Raw genomic sequence first — 26,516 nt, forward strand, 5'->3', positions numbered from 1 at the left:
TGGTTTGCTAACTACCTTTCTCAAAGAGTGTAGTGTATGAATTCAGAAAATCTGCTGTCTCAGTCACTGCCTGTCACCAAGGGAGCACCACAAGGCTGAATCCTAGGCCCCACGCTCTTCTCAATTTACATCAACAACGTAGCTCAGGCAGTAGGAAGCTCACTCATCCATTTATATGCAGATGATAGTCTTATACTCAAAGATTTCTTAGTGTCCAACAAGCTTTCTCTACCCTTAAGCTGGTTCTGAACACCTCCAAAATAAAGGTCATGTGGTTTGGTAAGAAGAATGCCCCTCTTCCCACATGTGTCATTACTACCTCTGAGGGTTTAGAGCTTGACCTCATACAAAGACATGGGAGTATGGCTAGACGGTGCACTGTCCTTCTCTCAGCACATATCAAAGCTGCAGGCAAAAGTTAAATCTAGACTTGGTTCCTCTCTCTGTAAGGTATGCGTAACTGGCTGCAGGGCAGTCAGGCGCAGGAGAGCAGAATTGGGTAGCAAACGGGGAGCCCTTTATTACGCCGAACAGACACACGGCACTAAGAACAATAAACAGATATGGGTTGACATAACCCGGTGCAAACCAGTCTGAAGTACACATACACAACAAACAATTTAAATACACGTCAAATAATGAGGGAATGTAAACCAGGTGTGCGGGAAAACAAGACAAATGGAAAATGAAATGGAAAATGAAAAGTGGATTGGCGATGGCTAGAAGACCGGTGACATCGAATGCCACCCAAACAAGGAGAGGAACCGACTTTGGCGGAAGTCGTGACACTATCGTAATCGCTCCTCTTTCACCCCAGCTACCAAACTAACCCTGATTCAGATTACCATGCTACTACCTATGCTAGATTACGGAGACATCATTTATTGATCAGCTAGATGTTCTTTACCATTCTGCCATCAGATTTTCCCCCAATCCTCCTTATAGGACACATCACTGCACTCTATACTCCTTTGTAAACTGGTCATCTCTGTAAACCCGTCGCAAGACCCACTGGTTGATGCTTATTTATAAAACCCTCTTAGGCCTCACTCCCCCATATCTGAGATATCTACTGCAGCCCTCATTCTCCACATACAACACCCATTCTGCCAGTCACATTCTGTTAAAGGTCCCCAAAAGCGCACACATCCCTGGGTCGCTCCTCTTTTCAGTTCGCTGCAGCTAGAGACTGGAACAAGCTGCAACAAACACTCAAACTGGACAGTTTTATATCAATCTCTTCATTCAAAGACTCAATCATGGACACTTTTACTGACAGTTGTGGCTGCTTTGTATGATGGATTGTTGTCTCTACCTTCTTGACCTTTGTGCTGTTGACTTTGCCCAATAATGTTTGTACCATGTTTTTGTGCTGCTACCATGTTGTGTTGCTACCATGTTGTGTTGCTACCATGCTGTGTTGTCATGTTTTACTGCCTTGTTATGTTGTTGTCTTAGGTCTTTCTTTATGTAGTGTTGTGTCTCTCTTGTTGTGATGTGCGTTTTGTCCTATATTTATATTGTATTTATTTTTTAAATCCCAGGTCCACGTCCCCACAGGAGGCCTTTTGCCTTTTAGTAGGCCGTCATTATAAATAAGAATATGTTCTTAAGTGACTTGCTTAGATAAATAAAGGTTAAGTAAATACAAATAAATAAATACAATTTGGCCGAGTAGCAAAACAAAACACAAACTGTTACTTTCGCTAAACAGACGGATTCAGCCCATCCTACCTGCGGATGGCTACCGTCATGGCCTCAGGGGAGGTGGCACAGGGACAGATGACCTCTGGCTTCAGCCCGTGGATCTGGAACACATTGAGGAAGGCATCGCAGGACGACACCGACCCTTAGGGAGAGACAAAGACAGAGAGAGAGAGACTCAACAATGACATCTCACACCTATTAAGACGAGGTGTGCTGGCTCACAACACTGACCATTTTTGGAGGGTATCTATTCTAACCATACAGGGCTTTGTTTATCACTTGCAATTGTCCTATTTGCATTTACCGACAGCAATGTTTTTTGGTCCTGTCCAGACTGGACCAAATCTGAACCAATCATAGACGTCTATGTTTGGTTCAGATTTGGTCCGGTCTAGACCAGCCTTGATTTCAACATCCACTGACGTCCGGACTGGCCTTTATTTGGCCCAAACATAGACATCTGAACCAATTATAGACTTGGTCCACTCCTGACATCTACTGTGCCTTCGGAAAGTTTTCAGACCCCTTGACTTTTTCCACATTCTGTTAGGTTAGCCTTATTCTAAAATGTACTTTAAAAAATGCTTTCCTCATCAATCTACACACAATACACCATAATAACAAAGCACAAATAGGTTTTTAGGAATTGTTGCTAATTTATTAAAAATAAAAATTGAAATATGACATTTACATAAGTATTCAGACCAGTACTTTGTTGAAGCACCTTTGGCAGCGATTACAGTCTCGACCCTTCTTGGGTATGAAGCTACAAGCTTGGCACACCTGTACTTGGGGAGTTTCTCCTAATCTTCTCTGGAGATCCTCTCAAGTTCTGTCAGGTTGGAAAGGGAGCGTTGCTGCACAGCTATCTTCAGGTCTCTACAGAGATGTTCAATTGAGTTCAAGTCCGGGCTCTGGCTGGGCCACTCAAGGACATTCAGAGACTTGTCCCGAAGCCACTCCTGTGTTGTCTTGCCTGTGTGCTTAGGGCCGTTGTCCTGTTGGAAGGTGAACCGTCACCCCAGTCTGATCTCTCTGTACTTTGCTCCGTTCATCTTTGCCTAGATCCTGACGAGTCTCCCAGTCCCTGCCGCTGAAAAACATCCCCACAGCATGATGCTGCCAGCACTAAGCTTCACTGTAGGGGGGATGGTGTCAGGTTTCCTAGACGTGATGCTTGGCATTCAGGCCAAAGAGTTCAATCTTGGTTTCATCAGACCAGAGAATCTTGTTTCTCACGGTCTGAGAGTCTTTAGGTGCCTTTTGGCAAACTCCAATCGGGCTGTCATGTGCCTTTTTTACTGAGAAGTGGCTTCCGTCTGGTCACTCTACCATAAAAGCCTGATTGGTGGAGTGCTGCAAAGATGGTTGTCTTTCGGGAAGGTTCTCCTATCTCCACAGAGGAACTCTGGAGCTCTGTCAGAGTGACCATAGGGTTCTTGGTCACCTCCCTGACCAAGACCCTTGTCCCATGATTGCTCAGTTTGTCTGGGCGGCCAGCTGTAGGAAGAGTCTTGGTAGTTTCAAACTCTTTCTATTTGAGAATGATGGAGGCCACTGTGTTCTTGGGGACCTTCAATGCTGCAGACATGTTTTGGTAACCTTCTCCAGATCTGTACCTCGACAAAATCCTGTCTCAGAGCTCTACGGACAATTTCTTCGACCTCATGGTTTGGTTTTTGCTCTGACATGCACTGTCAACTGTGGGACCTTATATAGACAGTTGTGTGCCTTTCCCAAATAATGTCCAATCAATTGAATTTAAAACAGGTGGACACCAAGTTGTAAAAACTTCTGAATGATGATTAATGGAAACAGGATGCACCGGAGCTCAATTTTGAGTCACATAGCAAAGGGTCTGAATACTTAAGTAAATAAGGTATTTCTGTGTACATTTGCAAAACATTACTAGAAAACTGTTTTCGCTTTGTAGTTATGGGGTAATATGTGTAGATTGCTAAGGAATTTGTATTTAATTAATCAATTTTAGAATAAGGCTGTAATGTAACAAAATGTGGAAAAAGTCAAGGGGTCTGAATACTTTCCAAAAGCACTATGTTTCACAATTTTGGACAGCACAGTACAGCACAGCAGAGTACAGTACATTACAGTATAGTACACAGTATAGTCAAGAAAAGTAGAATATAGTACAGTACAATACAGTAGAGCACAGTAGAGTACTGTAAAGTAGTGTACTGTATTGTCCCCTACTTTATTCTAATGCACTATACTCTAATGAACTAAACTTTACTCTACTGTCCACTCTACCAAATAAACGTTTTCCTGTACTACACTCTACTGTGCTCTATTGTACAAATCGGTGCCGTACTGTACTGAGGTTCAAACTTGTGAAACATAGCCTAAACGTCTATTATTAGTACAGTTTTGGATCTGGTCTACACCGACCAAATGTGTACTTGTTTGGGGGCGGGGACTAATTAGCATAATACCCAGCATGCCACATTATACATAAAAACTATATAATTTATATTTTGGTTATTCAGCAGATGATCTTATCCAGAACCACCTACAGTCAATGCATTCAACTTAAGTAGATAAACAACAATATATCACAGTCATAGTAAGACAGATTTTTAAACTGAGAATGTTATTGTAGTTGAAGTTGTCTGTTGGTTTATTACGTAGGTTGAATTAGTTTGAACATAATTGCTGTCAGGTACAAAGCTTTTGAAAAAGCTAACATACCTAATGCTACAGCTGAAAGTAATACTAAATATTCTGTTGCAATCTTCAGTTGGCTCCTTTTTCCTATAGTAAGAGCCTTGAAAAAGTATTATTGTGATACAATGCTTACTTCATTGAGAATGTATGTGCAGTTTAAATTTTACCAAAAGAATCAACATCTGAATTTAAAAAAAAATTTTTTTTACATCTGTAAATTAAGTATTTTCAATGTCCGGAAAATACATATTTTTGACTGCCAGAAAATAAGTCTTCTCACCTTTCATTCAACACCTACAATGCATCCGATTTCAACATCTGGAAAATAAGTATTTTCGACATATGGAAAATAAGTATTTTCACCTTTCATTCAGTACCTAAAATGCAAAAGACCTTTTAAAGTATTTTCAAGGTAATTTTGCTTACTGGGATGCAGACCAGTTCCAAACATGTCTGCCATCTGTAGTTCCAGTGTGGCTTCCACACATTTCCCTTCATGGACTACATTTCACACTCACAGGGGTTGGCTCCGTCAGCGACAATGAGCATGCGCAGTGAAGCCAGGCTGGTGTCCCTCTGTTCCCTGTGTGCCATCATGGCCCAGTGCAGGTCACGACACTTCACCAAGGCAACGCGCGCTATGGGGGGAGAGGAGGAACAAATGAGTACATGAACATCACAGTGTTCTCATGGTCACACGGAGAGAGAGAGAGAGAGAGAGGGTGTGGAGGTGTGGGTGGTGTAACTACCTTTATGTATGTGGACCCTCTGAACCCAGGAGAGAGGGCAAGCCTTCATCACAGCGTAGGGCACACTGATAGTGTGGATCCTGTTCATTACACTCTGAAAGAACAACAAAATACAACTTATTGAATGGAAATACATATGATATGAAATCAGTTTACCTGTAACTATTATCCCCCCATCCACAAACACACTCTCACCGTGAGAACTCCATGCCACAAGCCCATGTCCTTTTTAAAGTCCAGAACGTTCACTAATGTCTCACCTAAGAACAGAAACAAATAGATGAGTCCCTATGAGAAGCATCCTTCAAATCATCGTCAAAACCCAAGATGGCGTAGCAGTCAGACGTCTTTGTCCTTCGTCTTGTCGTGTCCCATGTATATATCTCTTTATATCTTTTTCTTCGCATATCTTTTTAAAATCTTTTTCTAAACCTCAACTTCAAAATACTCTCCTGCAACCCGCCTCACCCAATGTGGTGTGGATCTGTTTTTTCTAACGTATTTTTATTTACCTCGGAACCGGAATCCCCCAACAGAAGCGAGCCAGCTCACTAGCTACTAGCTAGTAGTCAGCTAACCACTGCTAGCGGTCATCAGCTAACCATTAGCTCGGTAAGCTCTCGCGAGTTTGTACAACGCGACTCAAACCAGAGCATACCGGACCGATTTTCTCTCCATATCCCTGGATTCCTACCGCAAGCTTTGGACCTTTTAATCTGGATCATCGCAGCTAGCCAGCTGCTATCCGAGTGACTACTCCTGGCTAACGTCTGCACCAATTAGCAAGCACCAATTAGCCTGGAGCTAGTCCATGCTAGGCCCATTCTCCCGGCTAGCTGAAGAGGCCCACCAGGTACTCCTGGGCTACAATACCTGGACCCCTTCTACTGCTGATACGGGGCATGGAAGCCCGCCGATCCTTCACAACTGGACTACGACATAATCTGCTCAAGGGGGTACTCAACTGGCCCCTACATCGCGACATCCCCTAAATGCTCATCTGCTAGCCTGCTAGCCGCGGCCCGCTAGCTGCTAGCCGGGCCCGCTAGCTGTCGAGAGCATATTGGACTGTTAGCTGAATAGATCCATCAGCCAATTTATTGGGCCACTATACCTATTTTGCCAATTGGACTTGAACCCCTCTGCTACTCGGAACCCTACTAATCCATCACGACTGGTCTATCGACATCACCGCACACGGAATCTAAAACAGACTTTCCTCTGCCGAGACGTCCCTCTAAGGCCCTTCTGCTAGCTTGCTAACCACGGCCTGCTAGCTATCTGAATCGCCGTGTCTCCAGCCAGCCCAACCACTCACTGGAACCCTACGCATGCATCTCCTTAATATCAATATTCCTTGTCCATTACTGTCCTGGTTAGTGATTATTGTCTTATCTCACTGTAGAGCCTCTAGCCCTGCTCAATATGCCTTAAACAACCATTAAATTCCACCACCCACATATGTGGTGACATCACCTGGTTAAAACGTCTCTAGAGACAATATCTCTCTCATCTTTACTCAATTCCTAGGTTTACCTCCAATGTACTCACATCCTACCATACCTTTGTCTGTACATTATGCCTTGAATCAATTCTATTGCACCCAGAACCCTGCTCCTTTTACTCTCTGTTCCGAACGTACTAGACGACCAGTTCTGAAAGCCTTTAGCCGTACCCTTATCCTACTCCTCCTCTGTTCCTCTGGTGATGTAGAGGTAAATCCAGGCCCTGCAGTGCCTAGCTCCACTCCTATTCCCCAGGTGCTCACATTTGTTGACTTCTGTAACCGTAAAAGCCTTGGTTTCATGCATGTTAACATTAGAACCCTCCTCCCTAAGTTTGTTTTATTCACTACTTTAGCACACTCTGCCAACCCGGATGTCCTAGCCGTGTCTGAATCCTGGCTTAGGAAGACCACAAAAAACGCTGAAATGTACATCGCTAACTATTACATTTTCCGACAAGATAGAACTGCCAAAGGGGGCGGTATGGCAATCGACTGCAGAAATTGCCTGCAGAGTTCTGTCTTACTATTCAGGTCTGTACCCAAACAATTCAAGCTTCTACTTTTAAAAATCCACCTTTCAGAAACAAGTCTCTCACCGTTGCCGCTTGCTATAGACCACCCTCTGCCCCCAGCTGTGCCCTGGACACCATCTGTAAATTGATTGTCCTCCATCTATTTTCAGAGCTCATGCTGCTAGGTGACCTAAACTTGTGACATGCTTAACACCCCGGCCATCCTACAATCTAAGATTGATGCCCTCAATCTCACACAAATGATCAATGTTTTGTTCCCACCAGGAACAACCCCAAAGCCATAAACACAGGAATCCTCATAGATATCATCCTAACCAACTCCAAATACACCTCTGCTGTTTTCAACCAAGATCTCAGCGATCACTGCCTTATTGCCTGCATCCGTAATGGGTCTGCGCTCAAACAACCACCCCTCATCACTGTTAAATGTTCCCTAAAACCCTTTAGCGAGCAGGCCTTTCTAATCGACCTGGCCCGGGTATCCGGGAAGGATTCTGACCTCATCCCGTCAGTAGAGGATGCCTGGTTATTCTTTAAAAGTGCCTTCCTCATCATCTTAAATAAGCATGCCCCATTCAAAAAATGTTGAACCAGGAACAAATATAGCCCTTGATTCTCTCCAGACCTGACTGCCCTTGACCAGCACAAAACATCCTGTGGCATTCTGCATTAGCATCGAATAGCCCCTGTGATATGCAACTTATCAGGGAAGTTAGGAACCAATATACACATGCAGTTAGGAAAGCTAAGATTAGCTTTTTCAAGCAGAAATTTGCATCCTGCAGCACAAACTCAAAAAAGTTCTGGGACACTGTAAAGTCCATGGAGAATAAGAGCACCTCCTCCCAGCTGCCGACTGCACTGAGGCTAGGAAACATTGTCACCACCGATAAATCCACTATAATTGAGAATTTCAATAAGTATTTTTCTACGGCTGGCCGTGCTTTCCACCTGGCTACCCATACCCCGATCAACAGCCCTCCACCCCCCCCACAGCAACTCGCCCAAGCCTCCCCATTTTTCCTTCACCCAAATCCAGATAGCTGATGTTCTGAAAGAACTGCAAAATCTGGACCCCTACAAATCAGACGGGCTAGACAATCTGGACCCTCTCTTTCTAAAATAATCTGCCGAAATTGTTGCAACCCCTATTACTAGCCCGTTCAACCTCTCTTTCATATCGTCTGAAATTCCCAAAGATTGGAAAGCTGCCGCGGTCATCCCCCTCTTCAAAGGGGGAGACACTAGACCCAAACTGCTACAGACCTATATCTATCCTACCCTGCCTTTCTAAGGTCTTCGAAAGCCAAGTTAACTTCTTTGGGATAGGGGGCAGCATTTTCACTTTTGGATGAATAGCATGCCCAGAGTGAACTGCCTCCTACCCAGTCCCAGATGCTAATATATGCATATTATTATTAGTATTAGATAGAAAACTCTGAAGTTTCTAAAACTGTTTGAATGATGTCGGAGTACAACAGAACTCATATGGCAGAAAAAAACCTGGGAAAATATCCAAACAGGAAGAGGGAAATCTGAGGGTTGTAGTTTTTGAACTCACCCCTATTGAATACACAGTGGGATATTGGTTATGTTGCACTTTCTAAGGCTTTCACTAAATATCAACCATCTTTAGAATCTTGAATGAGGATTCTACTGTGATGTGGAGCCGGATGGGAGCACTTTGAGTCAGTGGTCTGCCTACAGCCTTGTTCTCAATCACGAGCTTTCACTTGAAAGGTAGCGGTCATTCCATTGCTTCTCTACAGACATAGGAATTCTCCAGTTGGAACATTATTGAACTTTTATGATAAAAAAACATCCTAAAGATTGATTCTATACTTAGTTTGACAAGTTTCTTCGACCTGTAATATAACTTTTTGAACGTTTCGTCCAAATGGACCACTAGATGTCAACAGTCTGTAGAACATTGTTTCAGGCTTCTACTGTGAGGGGGGGTAAATGAGAGGGGAGTGAGTCAGAGGTCTGCCAGCAGCCTCGGTCTCGTGACGCGTGGTCATAGGAAAGTTACCTCTCGTTCCATTGCTTTTCTACAGACAAATTAATTTTCCGGTTGGGACATTATTGAACATTTATGATAAAAACATCCTAAAGATTGTTTTATTTGTTTCTACGACCAGTAATATAACTTTTTAAAATTTTCGGCAGACATTTCCGCTGGACTTGCCCGCACCTCGTGAGTTTCGATTTGTTTACTAAACACCCTAACAAAAGGAGGAATTTCGACATAAATGATGGACTTTATGGAACAAATCAAACATTTATTGTGGACTGGGATTCCTGGGAGTGCATTTTGATGAAGATCATCAAAGGTAAGTGAATATTTATAATGCTATTTCTGACTTATGTTGACTCCAACATGGTGGATATATTCTTGGGTTGTGTATGTCGTCTGAGCGCCAGATTATTGCATGGTTTGCAATAAAAGTTTTTTTTAAATCTGACACAGCGGATGCATTAAGGAGAAGTATTTCTTTAAATCTTTGAATAACACTTGTATCTTTTATTAATGTTTATTATGAGTATTTCTGTGATTTGATGTGACTCTGTGCAAATTCACGGGATGTTTTGGAGGCAAAGCCAAATGTAAGGTTTTTGGATATAAATATGAACTTGATCGAACAAAACATATATGTATTGAGTAACATATTGTCCAGGGAGTGTCATCTGATGAAGAATATCAAAGGTTAGTGGTAAATTTTATGAATATTTCTGCTTTTTGTGACTCCTCTCTTTGCTTGGAAAATCACTGTATGCTTTATGTGACTAGTTGCTGACCTAACATAATGATAATTTCTGATTTAAAAAAACATTTTATCGGACACTGTGGTTGGATTAACGAGAATTGTATCTTTAAAATGGTGCCTAATACTTTGAAAATTGAATTATGAGATTTCTGTTGATTGAATTTTGAGCCCTGCAATTTCATTGGCTGTTGGAGAGGGGTTCCGCTAGCTGAACGGGGTTCCCCAGTCCTAGACAGGTTATATGCAAGTAAAACTAAATGCATGCTCTTCAACCGATCGCTGCCCGCACCTGCCCGCCCGTCCAGCATCACTACTCTGGACGGTTCTGACTTAGAATATGTGGACAACTACAAATACCTAGGAGTCTGATTAGACTGTAAACTCTCCTTCCAGACTCACATTAAACATTTCCAATCCAAAATTAAATCCCAGAATCGGCTTCCTATTTCGCAACAAAGCATCCTTCACTCATGCTGCCAAACATATCCTCGTATAACTGACCATCCTACTGATCCTCGACTTCAGCGATGTCATTTACAAAATAGCCTGCAACACTCTACTCAACAAATTGGATGCAGTCTATCACAGTGCCATCCGTTTTGTCACCAAAGCCCCATATACTACCCACCACTGCAACCTGTACTCTCTCTTTGGCTGGCCCTCGCTTCATACTCGTCGCCAAACCCATTGGCTCCAGGTCATCAACAAGTCTCTGCTAGGTAAAGCTCCGCCTTATCTCAGCTCACTGGTCACCATAGCAGCACCCACCCGTAGCACGCACTCCAGCAGGTATATCTCACTGGTCACCCCCAAAGCCAATTCTTCATTTGGCCACCTTTCCTTCCAGTTTTCTGCAGCAAATGACTGGAACGAACTGCAAAAAACACTGAGGCTGGAGACTCATATCTCTCTCACCATCTTTAAGCACCAGCTGTCAGAGCAGCTCACAGATCACTGCACCTGTACATAGCCCATCTGTAAATAGCCCATCCAACTACCTCATCCCCATACTGTATTTATTTATTTTTCTTGCTCCTTTGCACCCCAGTATCTCTACTTGCACATACATCTTCTGCACATCTACCATTCCAGTGTTTAATTGCTATATTGTAATTACTTCACCACCATTGTCTATTTATTGCCTTACCTCCCTTATCCTACCTCATTTGCACGTACTATATATATAATTTTCTACTGTATTATTGACTATATGTTTCTTTACTCCATGTGTAACTCTGTGTTGTTGTATATGTCGAACTCCTTTACTTTATCTTGGCCAGGTCGCAGTTGCAAATGAGAACTTGTTCTCAACTAGCCTACCTGGTTAAATAAAAGGTGAAATATCTATATATTTTTTTTAAATCCTCATAAAGATGCCATAGACTTACTCTTGCGATAGGGTATGCCCCTCTCATATTGTGTAGTTACTCACCCTCACAGTAGTTGCAGGCCTGGGTCAGTGCTTGGCAATGGGTTAACATGGCCACCTTAGACACAGCCACACCCATCACTGTGCCCTCTTTACTTGCCTTGTACTAGGGGGAGAGAAAACACAATCCATTAGGATTGAATGAGAAGTGCACACACACACACACACACACACACACACACACACACACACACACACACACACACACACACACACACACACACACACACACACACACACACACACACACACACACACACACACACACACACACACACACACACACACACACACACACACACACACACACACACACCTCTATGTATGCAGGGTCAGTGTTAGCTGTAGGGATGTGGGGCTGCCAGTCCTTGCCAGGTTTGGTGAGGTACTTGGAATCTGTCACCACCCACTTTAGCTGAGGCCAGCCTATGAAAGACAGTTAATAACATATGTCAGCCAATCAACTTCATTAAAAAGAGACTCATAGCGAAAGACAAAAAGTATCACATTTTGATCTCTAGAGACAATGGTGGTGATTGAGATCAACCAGATTGCAGTCGTCGACAGGATGACTACAAATCACCTGGCTTCCTAAATAACTACTCATTACTACTTGTAGATCAGTCAGTCTTCTCAGTCGGTGACCAGTGAATGAAATACATTGATGCTCTGTAATACGGCCAGTAAGAAAGGCAGCTCCTGACCTTTGAACTGTAGTATCTCTCCGGTGGGCGTCTTGGGGAGTCCCTTCAGACAGATCTCACTGGTCAGAGCCAGAGTTACACCACAACTGCCAAGCAGGAAGCCCACCTGACTACTGCCTGCATCCTGGTGGAACAACAATGGACATGGAGTCAATCACAAAGCAGATGTAACAGCATGTCAATGTAGGCTTGAAAAAGTTCCAATGACATGTCCTTACCTTGCGAGACAAAGGTACCTCTATAGGGACAGGGATGACCTCAGCCAGCAGGCAGCCATAGAAGGCCACCCAGAACATCCCAGGGTCACTGTTTGGGTACACTAGAGCCACCTACCGGAAATAAAATAAAACATTTGGTTGATGTATGGACCTTAATGCAGAAATCAGCAGTAAAAACAATAAAAGTGTTCTCCCCGCCCATTTCGGTAAAAACCCTGTTTCTGTAAAAAAGCTGAGGGATGGGGCTGAATCATTTATAATTTTATAAAACAGGGAAGACATATTGAGACCTAAGTCTCTTTTACAAATGTGCCCTGTATATATATATATATTTAACTCAGCAAAAACATTTACGTTCTCTCACTGTCAACTGCGTTTATTTTTAGCAAACTTAACATGTGTAAATATTTGTATGCACATAACAAGATTCAACAACTGAGACATAAACTGATCAAGTTCCACAGACATGTGACTAACAGAAATGGAATAATGTGTCCCTGAACAAAGGGGGGCTCAAAATCAAAAGTGACAGTCAGTATCTGGTGTGGCCACAAGCTGTATTAAGTACTGCAGTGCATCTCCTCCTCATGGACTGCACCAGATTTGCCAGTTCTTGCTGTGAGATGTTACCCCACTCTTCCACCAAGGCACCTGCAAGTTCCCTGACATTTCTGGGGGGGGGAACGGCCCTAGCCCTCACCCTCTGATCCAACAGGTCCCAGACATGCTCAATGGGATTGAGATCCGTGCTCTTCGCTGGCCATGTCTGAACACTGTCATTCCTGTCTTGCTCCCTGGTGTAACTTGGGCAGTTGTTGCCATCCTGTACCTGTCCCGCAGGTGTGATGTTCGGATGTACTGATCCTGTGCAGGTGTTACACGTGGTCTGCAACTGTGAGGATGATCAGCTGTCCGTCCTGTTTCCCTGTAACGCTGTCTTAGGCGTCTCACAGTACGGACATTGCAATTTAATGCCCTGGCCACATCTGCAGTCCTCATGCCTCCTTGCAGCATACCTAAGGCACGTCCACGCAGATGAGCAGGGACCCTGGGTATCTTTCTTTGGGTGTTTTTCAGAGTCAGTAGAAAGGCCTCTTAGTATCCTAAGTTTTCATAACTGTGACATAATTGCCAACCGTCTGTAAGCTGTTAGTGTCTTAACGACCATTCCACAGGTGCATGTTCATTCATTGTTTATGGTTCATTGAACAAGCATGGGAAACAGTGTTTAAACCCTTTACAACGAAGATCGGTGAAGTTATTTGGATTTTTACGAATTATCTTTGAAGGACAGTTTCTTATTTTGCTGAGTTTATAACATAAATATAAACATTTCTATCCAACCTATATAAATACACAGTACATTTACATTTACATTTAAGTCATTTAGCAGACACAAGTTTGGACACACTTACTCCTTCAAGGTTTTGTCTTTATTTTTACTATTTTCTACACTGTAGAATAATAGTGAAGATATCAAAACTATGGAATAACATAAATGGAATCATGTAGTTACCAAAAAAGAGTTAAAACGAATCAAAATATATTTTATATTTTTGATTCTTCAAAGTAACCACCCTTTGCCTTGATGGAAGCTTCCCACATGTGCTGAGCACTTGTTGGCTGTTTTTCCTCCACTTCGCAGTCCAACTCATCCCAAACCATATCATTTGGGTTGAGGTCGGGTGATTGTGGATGCCAGGTCATCTGATGCAGCACTCCATCACTCTCCTTCTTGGTCAAATAGCCTTTACACAGCCTGGAGGTATGCGGAGTCATTGTCGTTTTGAAAAACTAATAATAGTGCAAACCAGATGGGATTTAGAATCGCTGCAGAATGGTGTGGTAGCCATGCTGGTTAAGTGTGCCTTGAATTCAAAATAAATCACTGACAATGTCACCAGCAAAGCACCCCAGCTCCTCCTCCATGCTTCACGGTGGGAACCACACATGCAGAGATCATCCGTTCACCTACTCTGCCTCTCACAAAGACACAGCGGTTGAAACCAAATATCTCAAATTTGGACTCTTAAGACCAAAGGACAGATTTCCACTAGTCTAATGTCCATTGCTTGTGTTTATTGGCCCAAGCAAGTCTCTTCTTCTTATTGGTGTCCTATAGTAGTGGTTTCTTTGCAGCAATTTGACCATGAAAGCCTGATTCACGCAGTCTCCTCTGAACAGTTGATGAAGAGATGTGTCTGTTACTTGAACTCTGTGAAGCATTTATTTGGGTTGCAATTTCTGAAGTGCTGTTAACTCTAATGAACGTATCCTCTGCAGCAGAGGTAACTCTGGGTGTTCCTTTCCTGTGGCGGTCCTCATGAGAGCCAGTTTCATCATAGCGCTTGATTTTTTTTTTACGACTGCACTTGAAGAAACTTTCAAAGTTCTTAAAATTTTCCAGATTGACTGACCTTCATGTCTTAAAGTAATGATAGACTGTAGTTTCTCTTTGCTTATTTGCGCTGTTCTTGCCATAATGCGGACTTGGTCTTTTACCAAATAGGGCCATCTTCTGTATACCACCCGTACCTTGTCAAAACACAACTGATTGCCTCAAACGCATTAAGAAGGAAAGAAATTCCACAATTAACTTTTAACAAGGCACACCTGTTCATTTAAATGCATTCCAGGTGACTACCTCATTAAGCTGGTTGAGAGAATGCCAAGAGTGTGCAAAGCTGTCATCAAGGCAAAGAGTGGCTACTTTAGATGTAGCAACTGCTGATTGCAAGCAAGCAATTGATTTTATAAGCAAGCAGTAAAATCTGATTTTAAAAAACAGATACAACTCCATCTTATGGAACAATGCGGACTGTGAAGAGACACACACAAACTCGCTAACATACACACACCCTACACACACGTACATTGTAATGTTGTAATATTGTTGTATTGGGGAATTATACATTTTGTCGTAGAGTAGTGGTGTAATAATGTGCTGTATGATGTACTATTTGATTTGTATTTTTTTGTGATGTAATTGCCTTAATCTTGTTTGGACCCCAGGAAGAGTCATTTCTGCCTTGACAGCAGCTAATGGGGATCCTTGATAAATAAAAACTAATTTAAAATATATATTATGGCGCTATATCATTACGAGAGAAGTAGAAGTAGTGCAAGTCAATGTGTCTCACCCTGTCCCCAGGCTTGAGGACCTGCTCGTTCTTGGGTCCCAGTTTGTTGAGGAGGGTGTAGGCCAGCTTCACACTGCGGCTCCACAGCTTCCCTGATGGCGGGAGAAGGGGAGGTAGGAGGGAGGAAGGGTATGCATCGTAAATAACAGTGTCACAATATGTCAATCAATCTTATACTCCACCTCTCATAACCCTCCATTACCAAGATGACTTTATCCACATCATGACAACAGTATAGCACCAACAATAACCTAAGAGGATGTAATAAATAAAGTATCCCTCACTAAGTACAGTTATAGATGTCAAAAATCATATGTTCTCTTACCATGGATTAGATGGGGGTATCTAAGTCAGGTTGTAGTATCAGTATAAAATCTCTGCATGGCTCTAGGTCTCTCACCGTGGTTCAGTGTGGTTCGGGATTTGACACTGACATACCATAGGTCAGTGTGGTTCGGGGTTTGGGATTGTGAAATATCGTAAGTCAGTGTGGTTAGGGGTTTGAGATTGAGACATACTGTAGGCCAGTGTGATTAGGGGTTTGAGATTGTGAAGTTCCGTAGGTCTGTGTGATTAGGGGTTTGAGACTGTTACATACCGTAGGTAAGTGTACAGGGGTTTGTGTGTGGGCCTAGTTTCTTACCGTAGGTCAATGTGTACAGGGATTTGCCAGTGATGTCCAGGGCGGTGAGGGCAGGGCTCTTGCCCTGTGTGGCTCCCCATCGGGCCAGGGCAGCCTGGAGGGCCGGAGGCCAGTTACTGACCACCCCCAGGGGCTCCCCCTTCACTGGGATGATCTGACGGCCCTCTGGCCGTGGTGTATTGGGGTCCGGCTGGGGCACTGGAGGGAGAGAGGGAGGGGGGGCAGAATGAACCAGGTAGCACATTTGAGGTTGGTACAGAGGGGTGGAAATGAAAACATTGTAGGTGACATTTACAGAGATATAGTCTGATCTCAGATCTGTTTGTGCTGTCTTGGGAGTTGACAAGACAGCACAAACAGATTTGAAACCAGGCTAAGAGAGATCCACTGACTGAAGAATGAATGGTGGCTCACCCTCTACGATCTCCTCCTGGTCATCCACGAAGAACTCACTGAGGGGGGGCCTCTTGGGCCTCTTCAAGGTATTGAGCAGCTGCTGGATCTTAGTGGACACCCTGCTGTTCACCGGGACACCTGGATAGGGGGAGGCAAACACTGTCACACACACTCACCCTGCCCCAATATACGAAGGGAAGTCTTGATTGACTTCACCCACATCTCTGGCTTTCCTTTCTCAACTTGCAGTCTGCTAGTATGAAAAGCAGCAGGCAAAGGGCTAACTCTACACCAGGACTGGGAGGGATGGAGTGAGGTAAAAGGGAAAATAATCATTGGTTGCATAATAGGAAAACACATGAGGATTCATTCGGTTTCAGAGGATGGTTCTGGTTTCACAGAAATACTACTCTCTCTAATCATATGGCGCAGAGGATATGAACAAGGCACAAACAGTACACAGAAGTATATATGACACCAGTAGTTCATGGGTTTCTCATAGGGAATGTGTTACCTCTTCTGTTACCTATTGCCAGTCAAAATAACATGCGACAGGGTGGAAAAAGGCCAGAAGAAAACAAAACAACATGGTTTAGTTAATGATATGGTCCAGTCGGAAATCAACATGTTTTTCAAGAAAAACACTATTACTGGAAAGAAATATATATATATATTTTCAATGGAAATGCAAAAGTGTATGAAGATTTGGCGAGGACACACACACACACACACACACACACACACACACACACACACACACACACACACACACACACACACACACACACACACACACACACACACACACACACACACACACACACACACACAAAAAGAGGCTGTTCTTACCGTCGGCTGTCTCCATCATGCTGGAGCGACTCTGTCCGCGGCTCATCCCCCGGACCACAGGAGGGTTGTTGGGCCGGTCCACCTGAGAGGAGCCCCTGGCCTGGGGGGCTGCCGCCAACACGTCTGGGGGGGGTCCACTATTCTCTGAAAGGCCTGGCAGAAAGACCGGGTCATTTTATCTGCTCGGTTTATCTTATATAGGGTTACATGCCAAGGCGTTCTAAAGTGTTGTGGTCATGAGGACATATCTTACCAATGCGTGCTTGAGCCAGCATGTCAGCTATGGCTGGATGCTGTGGCTGTGACTGTGGCTGTAGTTGTGGCTGGTACTGTGGCTGGTACTGTGGCTGGTACTGTGGCTGGTATTGGGGCTGGTATTGGGGCTGGTACTGTGGCTTGTACTGGGGCTGGGCTTGGGTCTGGGTCTGGGATGGTTGAGGCTGGGGCTTGCTCTCTCCATGGGACAGGGTGGAGGAGGCGGAAGAAGCGGAAGAGGATGTGGAGGAGCCCTGGACAGAGCGGTTGATCCAGGAGTCAGGGCTCTGCAGACTGGGGGGCTGCAGCAGAGAGGAAGGGGCAGGTACCCCCAAACCAGCACCCACTGACGACTGTCTCAACAGAGCACCCTCATCCTCTGAACTTGACGACGAGTCTGAGATAGGAGAAAGGAAGTAAGAGAGATGGAGAGAATTAGAAAGAGAGAGCGTGTGACCTTAGGATTAAACTCTACAGTACCAACAATAAAGCTTACGTAGGCTGTTCCTGAGGAAATAGAAGCAGTCAGGCTGATTTGAAGGAGTCAGTCCTACGCTACCTGGTGGGGTGCAGTTGTTGATGGGCGACTGAACGTAGGTGGAGCGGCGTTTGGTGGGCATGGGTAGTGCCATCTTCTCCTCCTTGTGTTTGGCCAACGCAGCCTGCACCGCCTCTGTGTGGATATCTGGGACAACGGGAGAGAGAGAAAGGGAGTGAGGGAAAGCGGAAGAAATTACCATTTTGAATTTGGATGATTGCAAAGGATAGGGAATAGGGATGGAGAGGAAGATGAGAACATCCAAGATAAACATTCGTTTTTCTGGAAAAGTATAACTGAAATTTAATTGAACCTGCCAGTCAGAGATATTTAAAAAATTATTATTACATAGATACTGATGCATAAAGACAATCACTGTTCTGTCAACACAGTTAAAGCTGAATGGAGGTTTGACTTTCAACCATCAGAATAGGAGAGATGGCAGTTAGGTCCTGCTGTAACAGGAAACCAGACTGTTTGCTGGAGAGAGAGGGGCTATTATCTTGCTCACCCATCCTTGCACACACACACACACACACACACACACACACACACACACACACACACACACACACACACACACACACACACACACACACACACACACACACACACACACACACACACACACAGATCAGAGGATGACCAGAAGACACATCAGCACTTTCTGATACATTTCCTCATGACACAATCAGAATAGGTAATAAAATCTACATAAACCATCAAACACAACACATTGCATAACCAACACTATAGAATGGCATAAGACAACGTTTGATTCTACTAAAAATAGACGGCTATTCTGTTCCCATTCTTCCTATACGCTGCATGCGTGATCATTCATCGCCATAGAAACATGAGAGAACGACCGTCACACACGTCCGAGAGGCATCTCCTGGTGATAGCCGAGGTTGCCGGGCGTTAAAATGTTAAAGTTGTTAGGTGTCTGTCCTCTTCCTCTCCGGCACTCCACGACAACCAACAATGAACAGCACAGACAGCCAGACGCGATCAGAGCCCACACAACAACACACTTGCAGCACCTCAGCCTAGCAACACGAACATACCCTACACACACCCATGTAAGCTCATTTAGGCTACACACACGCCAGACTACCTGGACCTAAACATCCTCATATCGCTGATAGCTAATTATCAATCTCTCAGTCCTCTTGATCGCACCCTCTCAGGATTCCTTTCTCTGTAGCTCTACCCCCTCCTCTATCTCGCTCTCTCTCGATCTCCCCATCACACTCTCTCAAGGAGACTGAGGTGTCAGCAGGTTCTTCATAAGGACTGCTGGGAGTGTGACTGACCCACCCATCGCTGCTCTTCCCTGACCCCTCACTCTATCCCTCCTCGCTATCTCCCTCTCAGTCCTGCTCAATTTCTCTGTGATATTCCTCCGTTATCCTGTAATAGAACAGTGTTTGCCCTCAAACGTCAATTCTCTTCAAAGTCCTTCTCCATTGTCCCTGCATCCTATTTATTTCCACCTGGCTACCAGCTCTCATTTCCTTTCCCTCTTTCCCAATCCTTGCCCTGAATCCAGTCGGACTTCCAGCGAGATCCCCTGAGATTCCTCGACACGTCAAATGGAACTTGAATCATTTTTGCTGTTCTCTCTGGTGAGCTGTCCTATTAGCTCAAACAGACCCCACACAGTGGTGGTCCTTCCGTCCTTCATCCCCCAAAACTCCACTCCACAATGAGGTATGGGAGCTAGTGTGCGTGTGTGTGTACGTGCATGTGTGTCTCACGTGAGAGGCGAGACCAGACTGATGCAGAGGCTGTCCAAACAGGGATGGGAGGAGAGAGAAATGTATGAAGCTGAGTATGAAGCTGCCTAGAGGGAGGACACATGTACACTGCATGCACCTCTAGTAACAGAAGGAGAGAGAGAAAGAGAGAGGACAGAAAGACTCTTATACACTTCTACCATTCGTTATTTTTTCATGTCTTCTCAACCATCTAACAGTCCATTCTAACACTCCTTCCCTGTACTCTATAGAATCTACAAAATAATGATATTGTGCCGAGATCCTCCTTCCTGTTTAGTATTCCCCCTGCTCTCTCCACAGTCCAGCACATTGCCAAGCCATGACCTCACTCCCCAATCACAATGTGAGGGATCTGGCCTCTTGGGCTCCCCTTTAGAGGGGATTCTGCTGCACACTGTAGGGACTTCTCTTTCTCAACAGCCCAACAGGACACACACACACACGACCTCAGCCAGCACTCACAATCCAACACGCACACACAAAGCAGCCCTTTCATTGGGCTATTTGCAACCATTACAGGATTACAAGATTCTGCTTCAAACCAGATTTGACCATAAATTGACTACTTAATGCTTATATTGAATGAAATGAAAAAGAACTTAACATGAACCAAAAATGCAACATTATTGACTGTGACTGGATTTCCTAAGGCAACATAAGTGTTGATTTAAAAAATGGAAACTGAGACAAGTTGTTGCCCACCTGATCGGTAGCGGTCATCCCTGGTCCCTCCGCTGCGGTGCGGTCGCCGAGAGCGACGATCACGATAGCGGGAAGAGGAGCTGGGTGGAGGAGCCTGGGTGTGAGCATTGGCATGGGTGGAGCCAGAGGCATTGCTAGGACCAGGAGCCTGGGCATCATAGGCAGGGGGGGGGGCTTCCACTGGGGAGTACAAAATAATAAAGTAGATGACTAGGAGACAAAAAGACAGTACACAAAGTCTATAGTATATACGGTGCATTCAGACCCATTCACTTTTGACACATTTTTGTTACGTTACAGCCTAATTCTAAAATGGATTTAATTATATTTTTTCCTCATCACTACCCCATAATGACGAAGCGAAAACATATTTTCAGATTTTTTTAATGCAATGTATTCAGACACTTTGCTATTAGACTCAAAATTGAGCTCCGGTATATCACGTTTCCATTGATCATTCCTGAGATGTTTCTGCAACTTGATTGGAGTCCACCTGTGGTAAATTCAATTGATTGGACATTTATTTGTATTTTTCTATTGAACCTTTATTGAACTAGGCAAGCCAGTTAAGAACAAATTCTTATTTACAATGACGGCTACACTGGCCAATTCTTGCGCCGACCTATGGGACTTCCCAACACGGCCGGTTGTGCAACAGCCTGGAATCGAACCAGGGTCTGTAGTGAAGCCTCTAGCACTAAGATGCAGTGCCTTAGGCTGCTGCGCCACTCGGGAGCCCCCCAAATTATTTGGAAAGGCACACGCTTTTGTATATAAGGTCCAACAGCTGACAGCGCATGTCAGAGCAAAAACCAAGCCATGAGCATACCGAATGGTGCAGCGGTCTAAGCTACTGCATCAGCATCGTAGTGCTTGAGGCATCACTATAGACCCGGATTCAATCCCAGGCTGTGTCATAGCCAGCCGTGACCGGGAGACTCATGAGGCAGTGCACAATTGGTCAAGCGTCGGCTGGGTTATGGGAGGGTTTGGCTGGCCAGGATTTCCTTGTCCCATCGCGCTCTAGCGACTCCTTGTGCAGGGCGCCTGCAAGCTGACTTTGGTCACCAGCTGGACGGTGTTTCCTCCGACATATTGGTGTGGCTGGCTTCCGGGCAAAGCAAACAGTGTGTCAAGAAGCAGTGCGGCTTGGTAGGGTCGTGTTTCGAAGGATGCATGGCTCTCGACCTTCGCCTATCCCAAGTCCGTAGGTGAGTGGCAGCGATGGGACAAGACTGTAACTACCAATTGGATATCATGAAATGGGGGAGACAAAGGGGTAAAAGTACAACAAATAAAATAATACAAATAAATAAATAAAACAAGCCATGAGGTCGACGGAATTGTCCGTAGAGCTCCAAGACAGGATTGTGTCAAGGCACAGATCTGGGGAATGGTATCAAAACATGTCTGCAGCATTGAAGGTCCCCAAAAACACAGTGGCCTCCATCATTCTTAAATGGAAGAAGTTTGGAACCATCAAGACTCTTCCTACAGCTAGCCACCCGGCCAAACTGAGCAATCGGGAGGCCCATGGCTTGGTTTTTGCTCTGACATGCACTGTCAACTGTGGGACCTTATATAGACAGGTTTGTGCCTTTACAAATCATGCCCAATCTATTGAACTTACCACAGGTGGACTCCAATCATGTTGTAGAAACATCTCAAGGATGATCAATGGAAACAGGATGCACCGGAGTTCAATTTCGAGTCTAATAGCAAAGGGTCTGAATATTTATGTAAATAAGGTGTTTGGTCAGGGAGGTGACCAAGAATGTGATGGTCACTCTGACAGAGCTCCAGAGATCCTCTGTGGAGATGGAAGAACCTTCCAGAAGGACAACCATCTCTGTAGCCCTCCAACAATCAGGCCTTTATGGTAGAGTGGCCAGACAAAAGACACTTCTCAGTACAAAAGGCGCCTAAAGGACTCAGACCATGAGAAACAAGATTCTCTGTTCTGATGAAACCTAAATGTTACTCTTTGGCCTGAATGCGTCACATCTAGAGGAAACCAGGCACCGCTCATCACAATACCATCCCCCCTTGGGTTGTGCCGTGGCAGAGATCTTTGTGGGCTATAATCGGTCTTGTCTCAGGATGGTAAGTTGGTGGTTGAAGATATCCCTCTAGTGGTGTGTAGGCTGTGCTTTGGCAAAGTGGGTGGGGTTATATCCTGCCTGTTTGGGGCCACAGTTTCTCCCGACCCCTCCTGTCTCAACCTCCAGTATTTATGCTGCAGTAGTTTATGTGTCGGGGGGCTAGGGTCAGTTTGTTATATCTGGAGTATTTCTCCTGTCTTATCTGGTGTCCTGTGTAAATTTAAGAATGCTCTCTCTAATTCTCTCTCTCTTTCTCTCCCGGAGGACCTGAGACCCTAGGACCATGCCTCAGGACTACCTGGCCTGTTGACTCCTTGCTGTCCCCAGTCCACCTGGCTGTGCTACTGCTCCAGTTTCAACTGTTCTGCCAGCGGCTATGGAACCCTGACCTGTTCACCGGACGTGCTACCTGTCCCAGACCTGCTGTTCTCAACTTTCTAGAGACATCAGGAGCGGAAGAGATACTCTGAATGATCGGCTATGAAAAGCCAACTGACATTTACTCCTGAGGTGCAGACCTGTTGCACCCTCGACAACCACTGTGATTATTATTATTTGACCCTGCTGGTCATCTATGAACATTTGAACATTTTGGCCATGTTCTGTTATAATCTCCACCCGGCACAGCCAGAAGAGGACTGGCCACCCCTCATAGCCTGGTTCCTCTCTAGGTTTCTTCCTAGGTTCTGGCCTTTCTAGGCAGTTTTTCCTAGCCACCGTGCTTCTACACCTGCATTGCTTGAGGTTTGGGGTTTTAGGCTAGGTTTCTGTACAGCACTTTGTAACATCAGCTGATGTAAGAAGGGCTTTATAAATAAATTTGATTGATTGATCGATCCTTACAGTGAAGCATCATGTTGTAGGGATGTTTTTCAGCAGCAGGGACTGGTAGAATAGTCAGGATCAAGGGAAAGATGAACGGAGCAAAGTACAGAGAGATCATTGATAAAAACATGCTCCAGAGCGCTCAGGACCTCAGGCTGGGGACAAAGGTTCACCTTCCAACAGGACAGCGACACTAAGCACAGAGCCAAGACAACGCAGGAGTGGCTTCGGGACAAGTCTCTGAATGTCTTTGAGTGGCACAGCAAGAGCCCGGACTCTCCCGATCTCTGGAGAGACATGAAAATAGCTGTGCAGCGATGCTCCCCATCCAACCTAAGAGCTTGAGAGGATCTGCAGAGAAGAATAGGAGAAACTCCCCAAATAGATGTGTGCCATGTTAACGTGATATTTCTTCTTCTTTTTTTCATACATTTGCAAAAATGTATAAAAACCTGTTTTTCCTTTGTCATTATGGGGTATTGTGTGTAGATTTATGAGGGAAAAAACAATTAAAGAGTAAAGAGCTGTCGCTCTCTCATTTTCATGGATACAAACATAAAAAAGGGTTCAGAACTCTATAGGCTTCCACTTCTTCCTTCTCCTACTAAGGCCCTTGGGATATGACCCTTGACCTGACCTCTAAGTGACTTAATCCTCACACGATGAAGAGAATATATTACTGCCTCTCAAATAGAGATTCATAATCACAATCTTACAAAAATGTCATTAGGATCTGCATGTGCTTTTACGACATACCGCATTTTCATCAAAATGTTAAAGATGTCTCTAAAAGGGTCTCACCATAATAGTACATCGTGACTAGGGTTATTTTGTAAAGGGACAGAACATTGTAAACAAGGGAGCAGCTTTGCTCATCGCTGAGAAATGCTGTCTGAAATTGTTCACATTTACAGACAATCAACCCATAAAGGAAGTGAGCGAATAAAGAGGGAAGTAGAGGATAATGCACCAATCAGAGTCCAGAAACGTGTATGCGTTCGCACGGCAGTGTTCTGGAATATTGGACCGTTGGCTTTTATGCATTTCAAATTCACAGCGCGGCTCAAGCAATTTATCCAACCGTCACCCCCATTCAAATGAATAGAAGACACGTACGCAGAGCCCTGCTGGTTGGGAATTTTGGGGGGAGGTGCGTCGGTGGTCTAAGAGCCGCGTAGCTAAGTCACAATGGGCCGCTGGACCATCGTCTCTCGGCATCCGTGGACTGGAGGAGTCTGGAGACACTTTAGTGACCGGCACTACCACTGTGAGGCAGCAGTGAGCACCAAGCAGATTTGACCATGTTTCTTCATCTTCTTAATGGAGGAGAGAGAAAAAAAAAATCCTCATGGCAAATTTGGTAAATAATCTAAAATCAAACAAAAACAGTAGTTGAATATTGAAGGTATGTTCTCATAGGCCTGAGTGGCATTATCAGGAGATGTATCCAGGATAAGGTTTTATGGGTCGTGTACACAGTTTAGCAGATGTTATAGCGGGTGCAGCGAAATGCTTGTTTGTTTCTTACCTGGTGTATGAATAAAGAAGGGAAGCAGAAGTTTAGTCCTTTTCTTCTCATATCCCTTCTGTGTGATATCACCTGAGAAAGAGGAGAACATTGGTCACTGATGTGATTAAACAGACATACAACATACACAAATACTAATTCAGCAGGCAGTACATATACATAGGCTACTGTCTGCATCAAACCTACAGTGGTCAAATAGACTCAGTTGAACAAAAATGAGCAGTGTGTTCTTTATGTAAAGAGCAAGTGCTATTTATTCATTTTGTTAACATATTCCTCAGAAAAGTTGCTGTAGTACACACACAGAGGCAGAAACAAACACAATGTCCAACTTTGATGAAGAAATACAAGAATATTCTGACCAAACAGTTTAAGTATTACAGAGTAAAATATATTGGGGGAAATATCTACAATGATACTTTGATGGCAATTTTTTTTACACTCTTTTTTTCCCTCCTCTCTGTGGTTATTATGTAAGAAATGTGTCATCAGTATTTTCGAATGGCACCGGACCACCCATACAACCCATACACCCTGAAAGTAAAGCAAAAAGGCAAACGGGGCTAGAAATATAATTGAACTGACTGTAGTTGGATTCCCAACTCCCACATCAGACCTTAGCAACTTTTGTAATAACCCTCTATCCTAAACAAGGTGTGGTGTATTACCTGTTCAAACACAGGCCTATAAGTCACTCCCATTTGAGAGACAGAGAGAGAGAGAGAGGGACGAGAGGGAGGGAGAGCGAGAGAGAGAGAGCGGGACGGGAGAGAGGGACAAGAGAGAGGGAGGGAGGGACAAGAGAGAGGGAGTAACGAGAGGGAGGGAGGGAGAGAGAGCGAAAGAGAGCGAGAGAGAGAGAGAGGGAGTGACGAGAGAGAGGGAGTGACGAGAGAGAGGGAGTGACGAGAGAGAGAGAGAGAGGGAGGGAGAGACGAGAGAGAGAGAGAGAGAGAGGGAGTGATGAGAGAGAGAGGGAGTGACGAGAGGGAGGGAGGGAGTGACGAGAGAGAGGGAGGGAGTGAGAGAGAGGGAGGGAGTGACGAGAGAGAGGGAGTGACGAGAGAGAGGGAGGGGGATGAGAGAGAGGGAGTGACGAGAGAGAGGGAGGGATGAGAGGGAGGGGGACGAGAGGGAGGGACAGAGAGAGGGAGGGACAGAGAGAGGGAGGGACAGAGAGAGGGAGGGACAGAGAGAGGGAGGGACAGAGAGAGAGAGAGGGAGGGAGAGAGAGAGAGAGAGAGAGAGGAGAGACGAGAGAGAGGGAGGGAGTGAGTGAGGGAGTGAGGGACGGAGGGACAAGAGAGAGGGAGGGAGGGACGAGAGAGAGGGAGGGAAGGAGGGACGGGAGGGAGGGACGGAGGGAGGGAGAGAGAGTGAGAGAGAGAGAGAGGGACGAGAGGGAGGGAGAGGAGGGAGAGAGGGAGAGACGGGAGGGAGGGAGAGAGAGAGAGAGAGAG

The 26,516-nt window shown here is 44.8% G+C and overlaps 1 protein-coding gene across 1 annotated transcript in view; it reads right to left on the reverse strand.

Moving 5' to 3' along the window:
- Nucleotides 1-26,516, reverse strand: part of LOC124004032 (disco-interacting protein 2 homolog B-A-like) — an 84,930-nt gene that overhangs the window by 12,994 nt on the left and 45,420 nt on the right. Inside the window, exons 2-17 of the mRNA XM_046312771.1 lie at nucleotides 25,057-25,128; nucleotides 20,602-20,781; nucleotides 18,140-18,265; nucleotides 17,579-17,977; nucleotides 17,326-17,478; nucleotides 16,495-16,614; nucleotides 16,081-16,278; nucleotides 15,438-15,529; nucleotides 12,298-12,408; nucleotides 12,080-12,203; nucleotides 11,692-11,801; nucleotides 11,379-11,481; nucleotides 5,334-5,398; nucleotides 5,139-5,232; nucleotides 4,908-5,027; nucleotides 1,739-1,849 (exon numbers count right to left, since the gene is read on the reverse strand). Of these exons, the coding sequence (XP_046168727.1) occupies nucleotides 1,739-1,849; nucleotides 4,908-5,027; nucleotides 5,139-5,232; nucleotides 5,334-5,398; nucleotides 11,379-11,481; nucleotides 11,692-11,801; nucleotides 12,080-12,203; nucleotides 12,298-12,408; nucleotides 15,438-15,529; nucleotides 16,081-16,278; nucleotides 16,495-16,614; nucleotides 17,326-17,478; nucleotides 17,579-17,977; nucleotides 18,140-18,265; nucleotides 20,602-20,781; nucleotides 25,057-25,128 (2,178 nt within the window). The remainder of the gene's footprint in view (nucleotides 1-1,738; nucleotides 1,850-4,907; nucleotides 5,028-5,138; nucleotides 5,233-5,333; nucleotides 5,399-11,378; nucleotides 11,482-11,691; nucleotides 11,802-12,079; nucleotides 12,204-12,297; nucleotides 12,409-15,437; nucleotides 15,530-16,080; nucleotides 16,279-16,494; nucleotides 16,615-17,325; nucleotides 17,479-17,578; nucleotides 17,978-18,139; nucleotides 18,266-20,601; nucleotides 20,782-25,056; nucleotides 25,129-26,516) is intronic.

The sequence above is a fragment of the Oncorhynchus gorbuscha genome, linkage group LG18 (assembly GCF_021184085.1).
Source record: "Oncorhynchus gorbuscha isolate QuinsamMale2020 ecotype Even-year linkage group LG18, OgorEven_v1.0, whole genome shotgun sequence".
NCBI classification, from domain to species: Eukaryota; Metazoa; Chordata; class Actinopteri; order Salmoniformes; family Salmonidae; genus Oncorhynchus; species Oncorhynchus gorbuscha.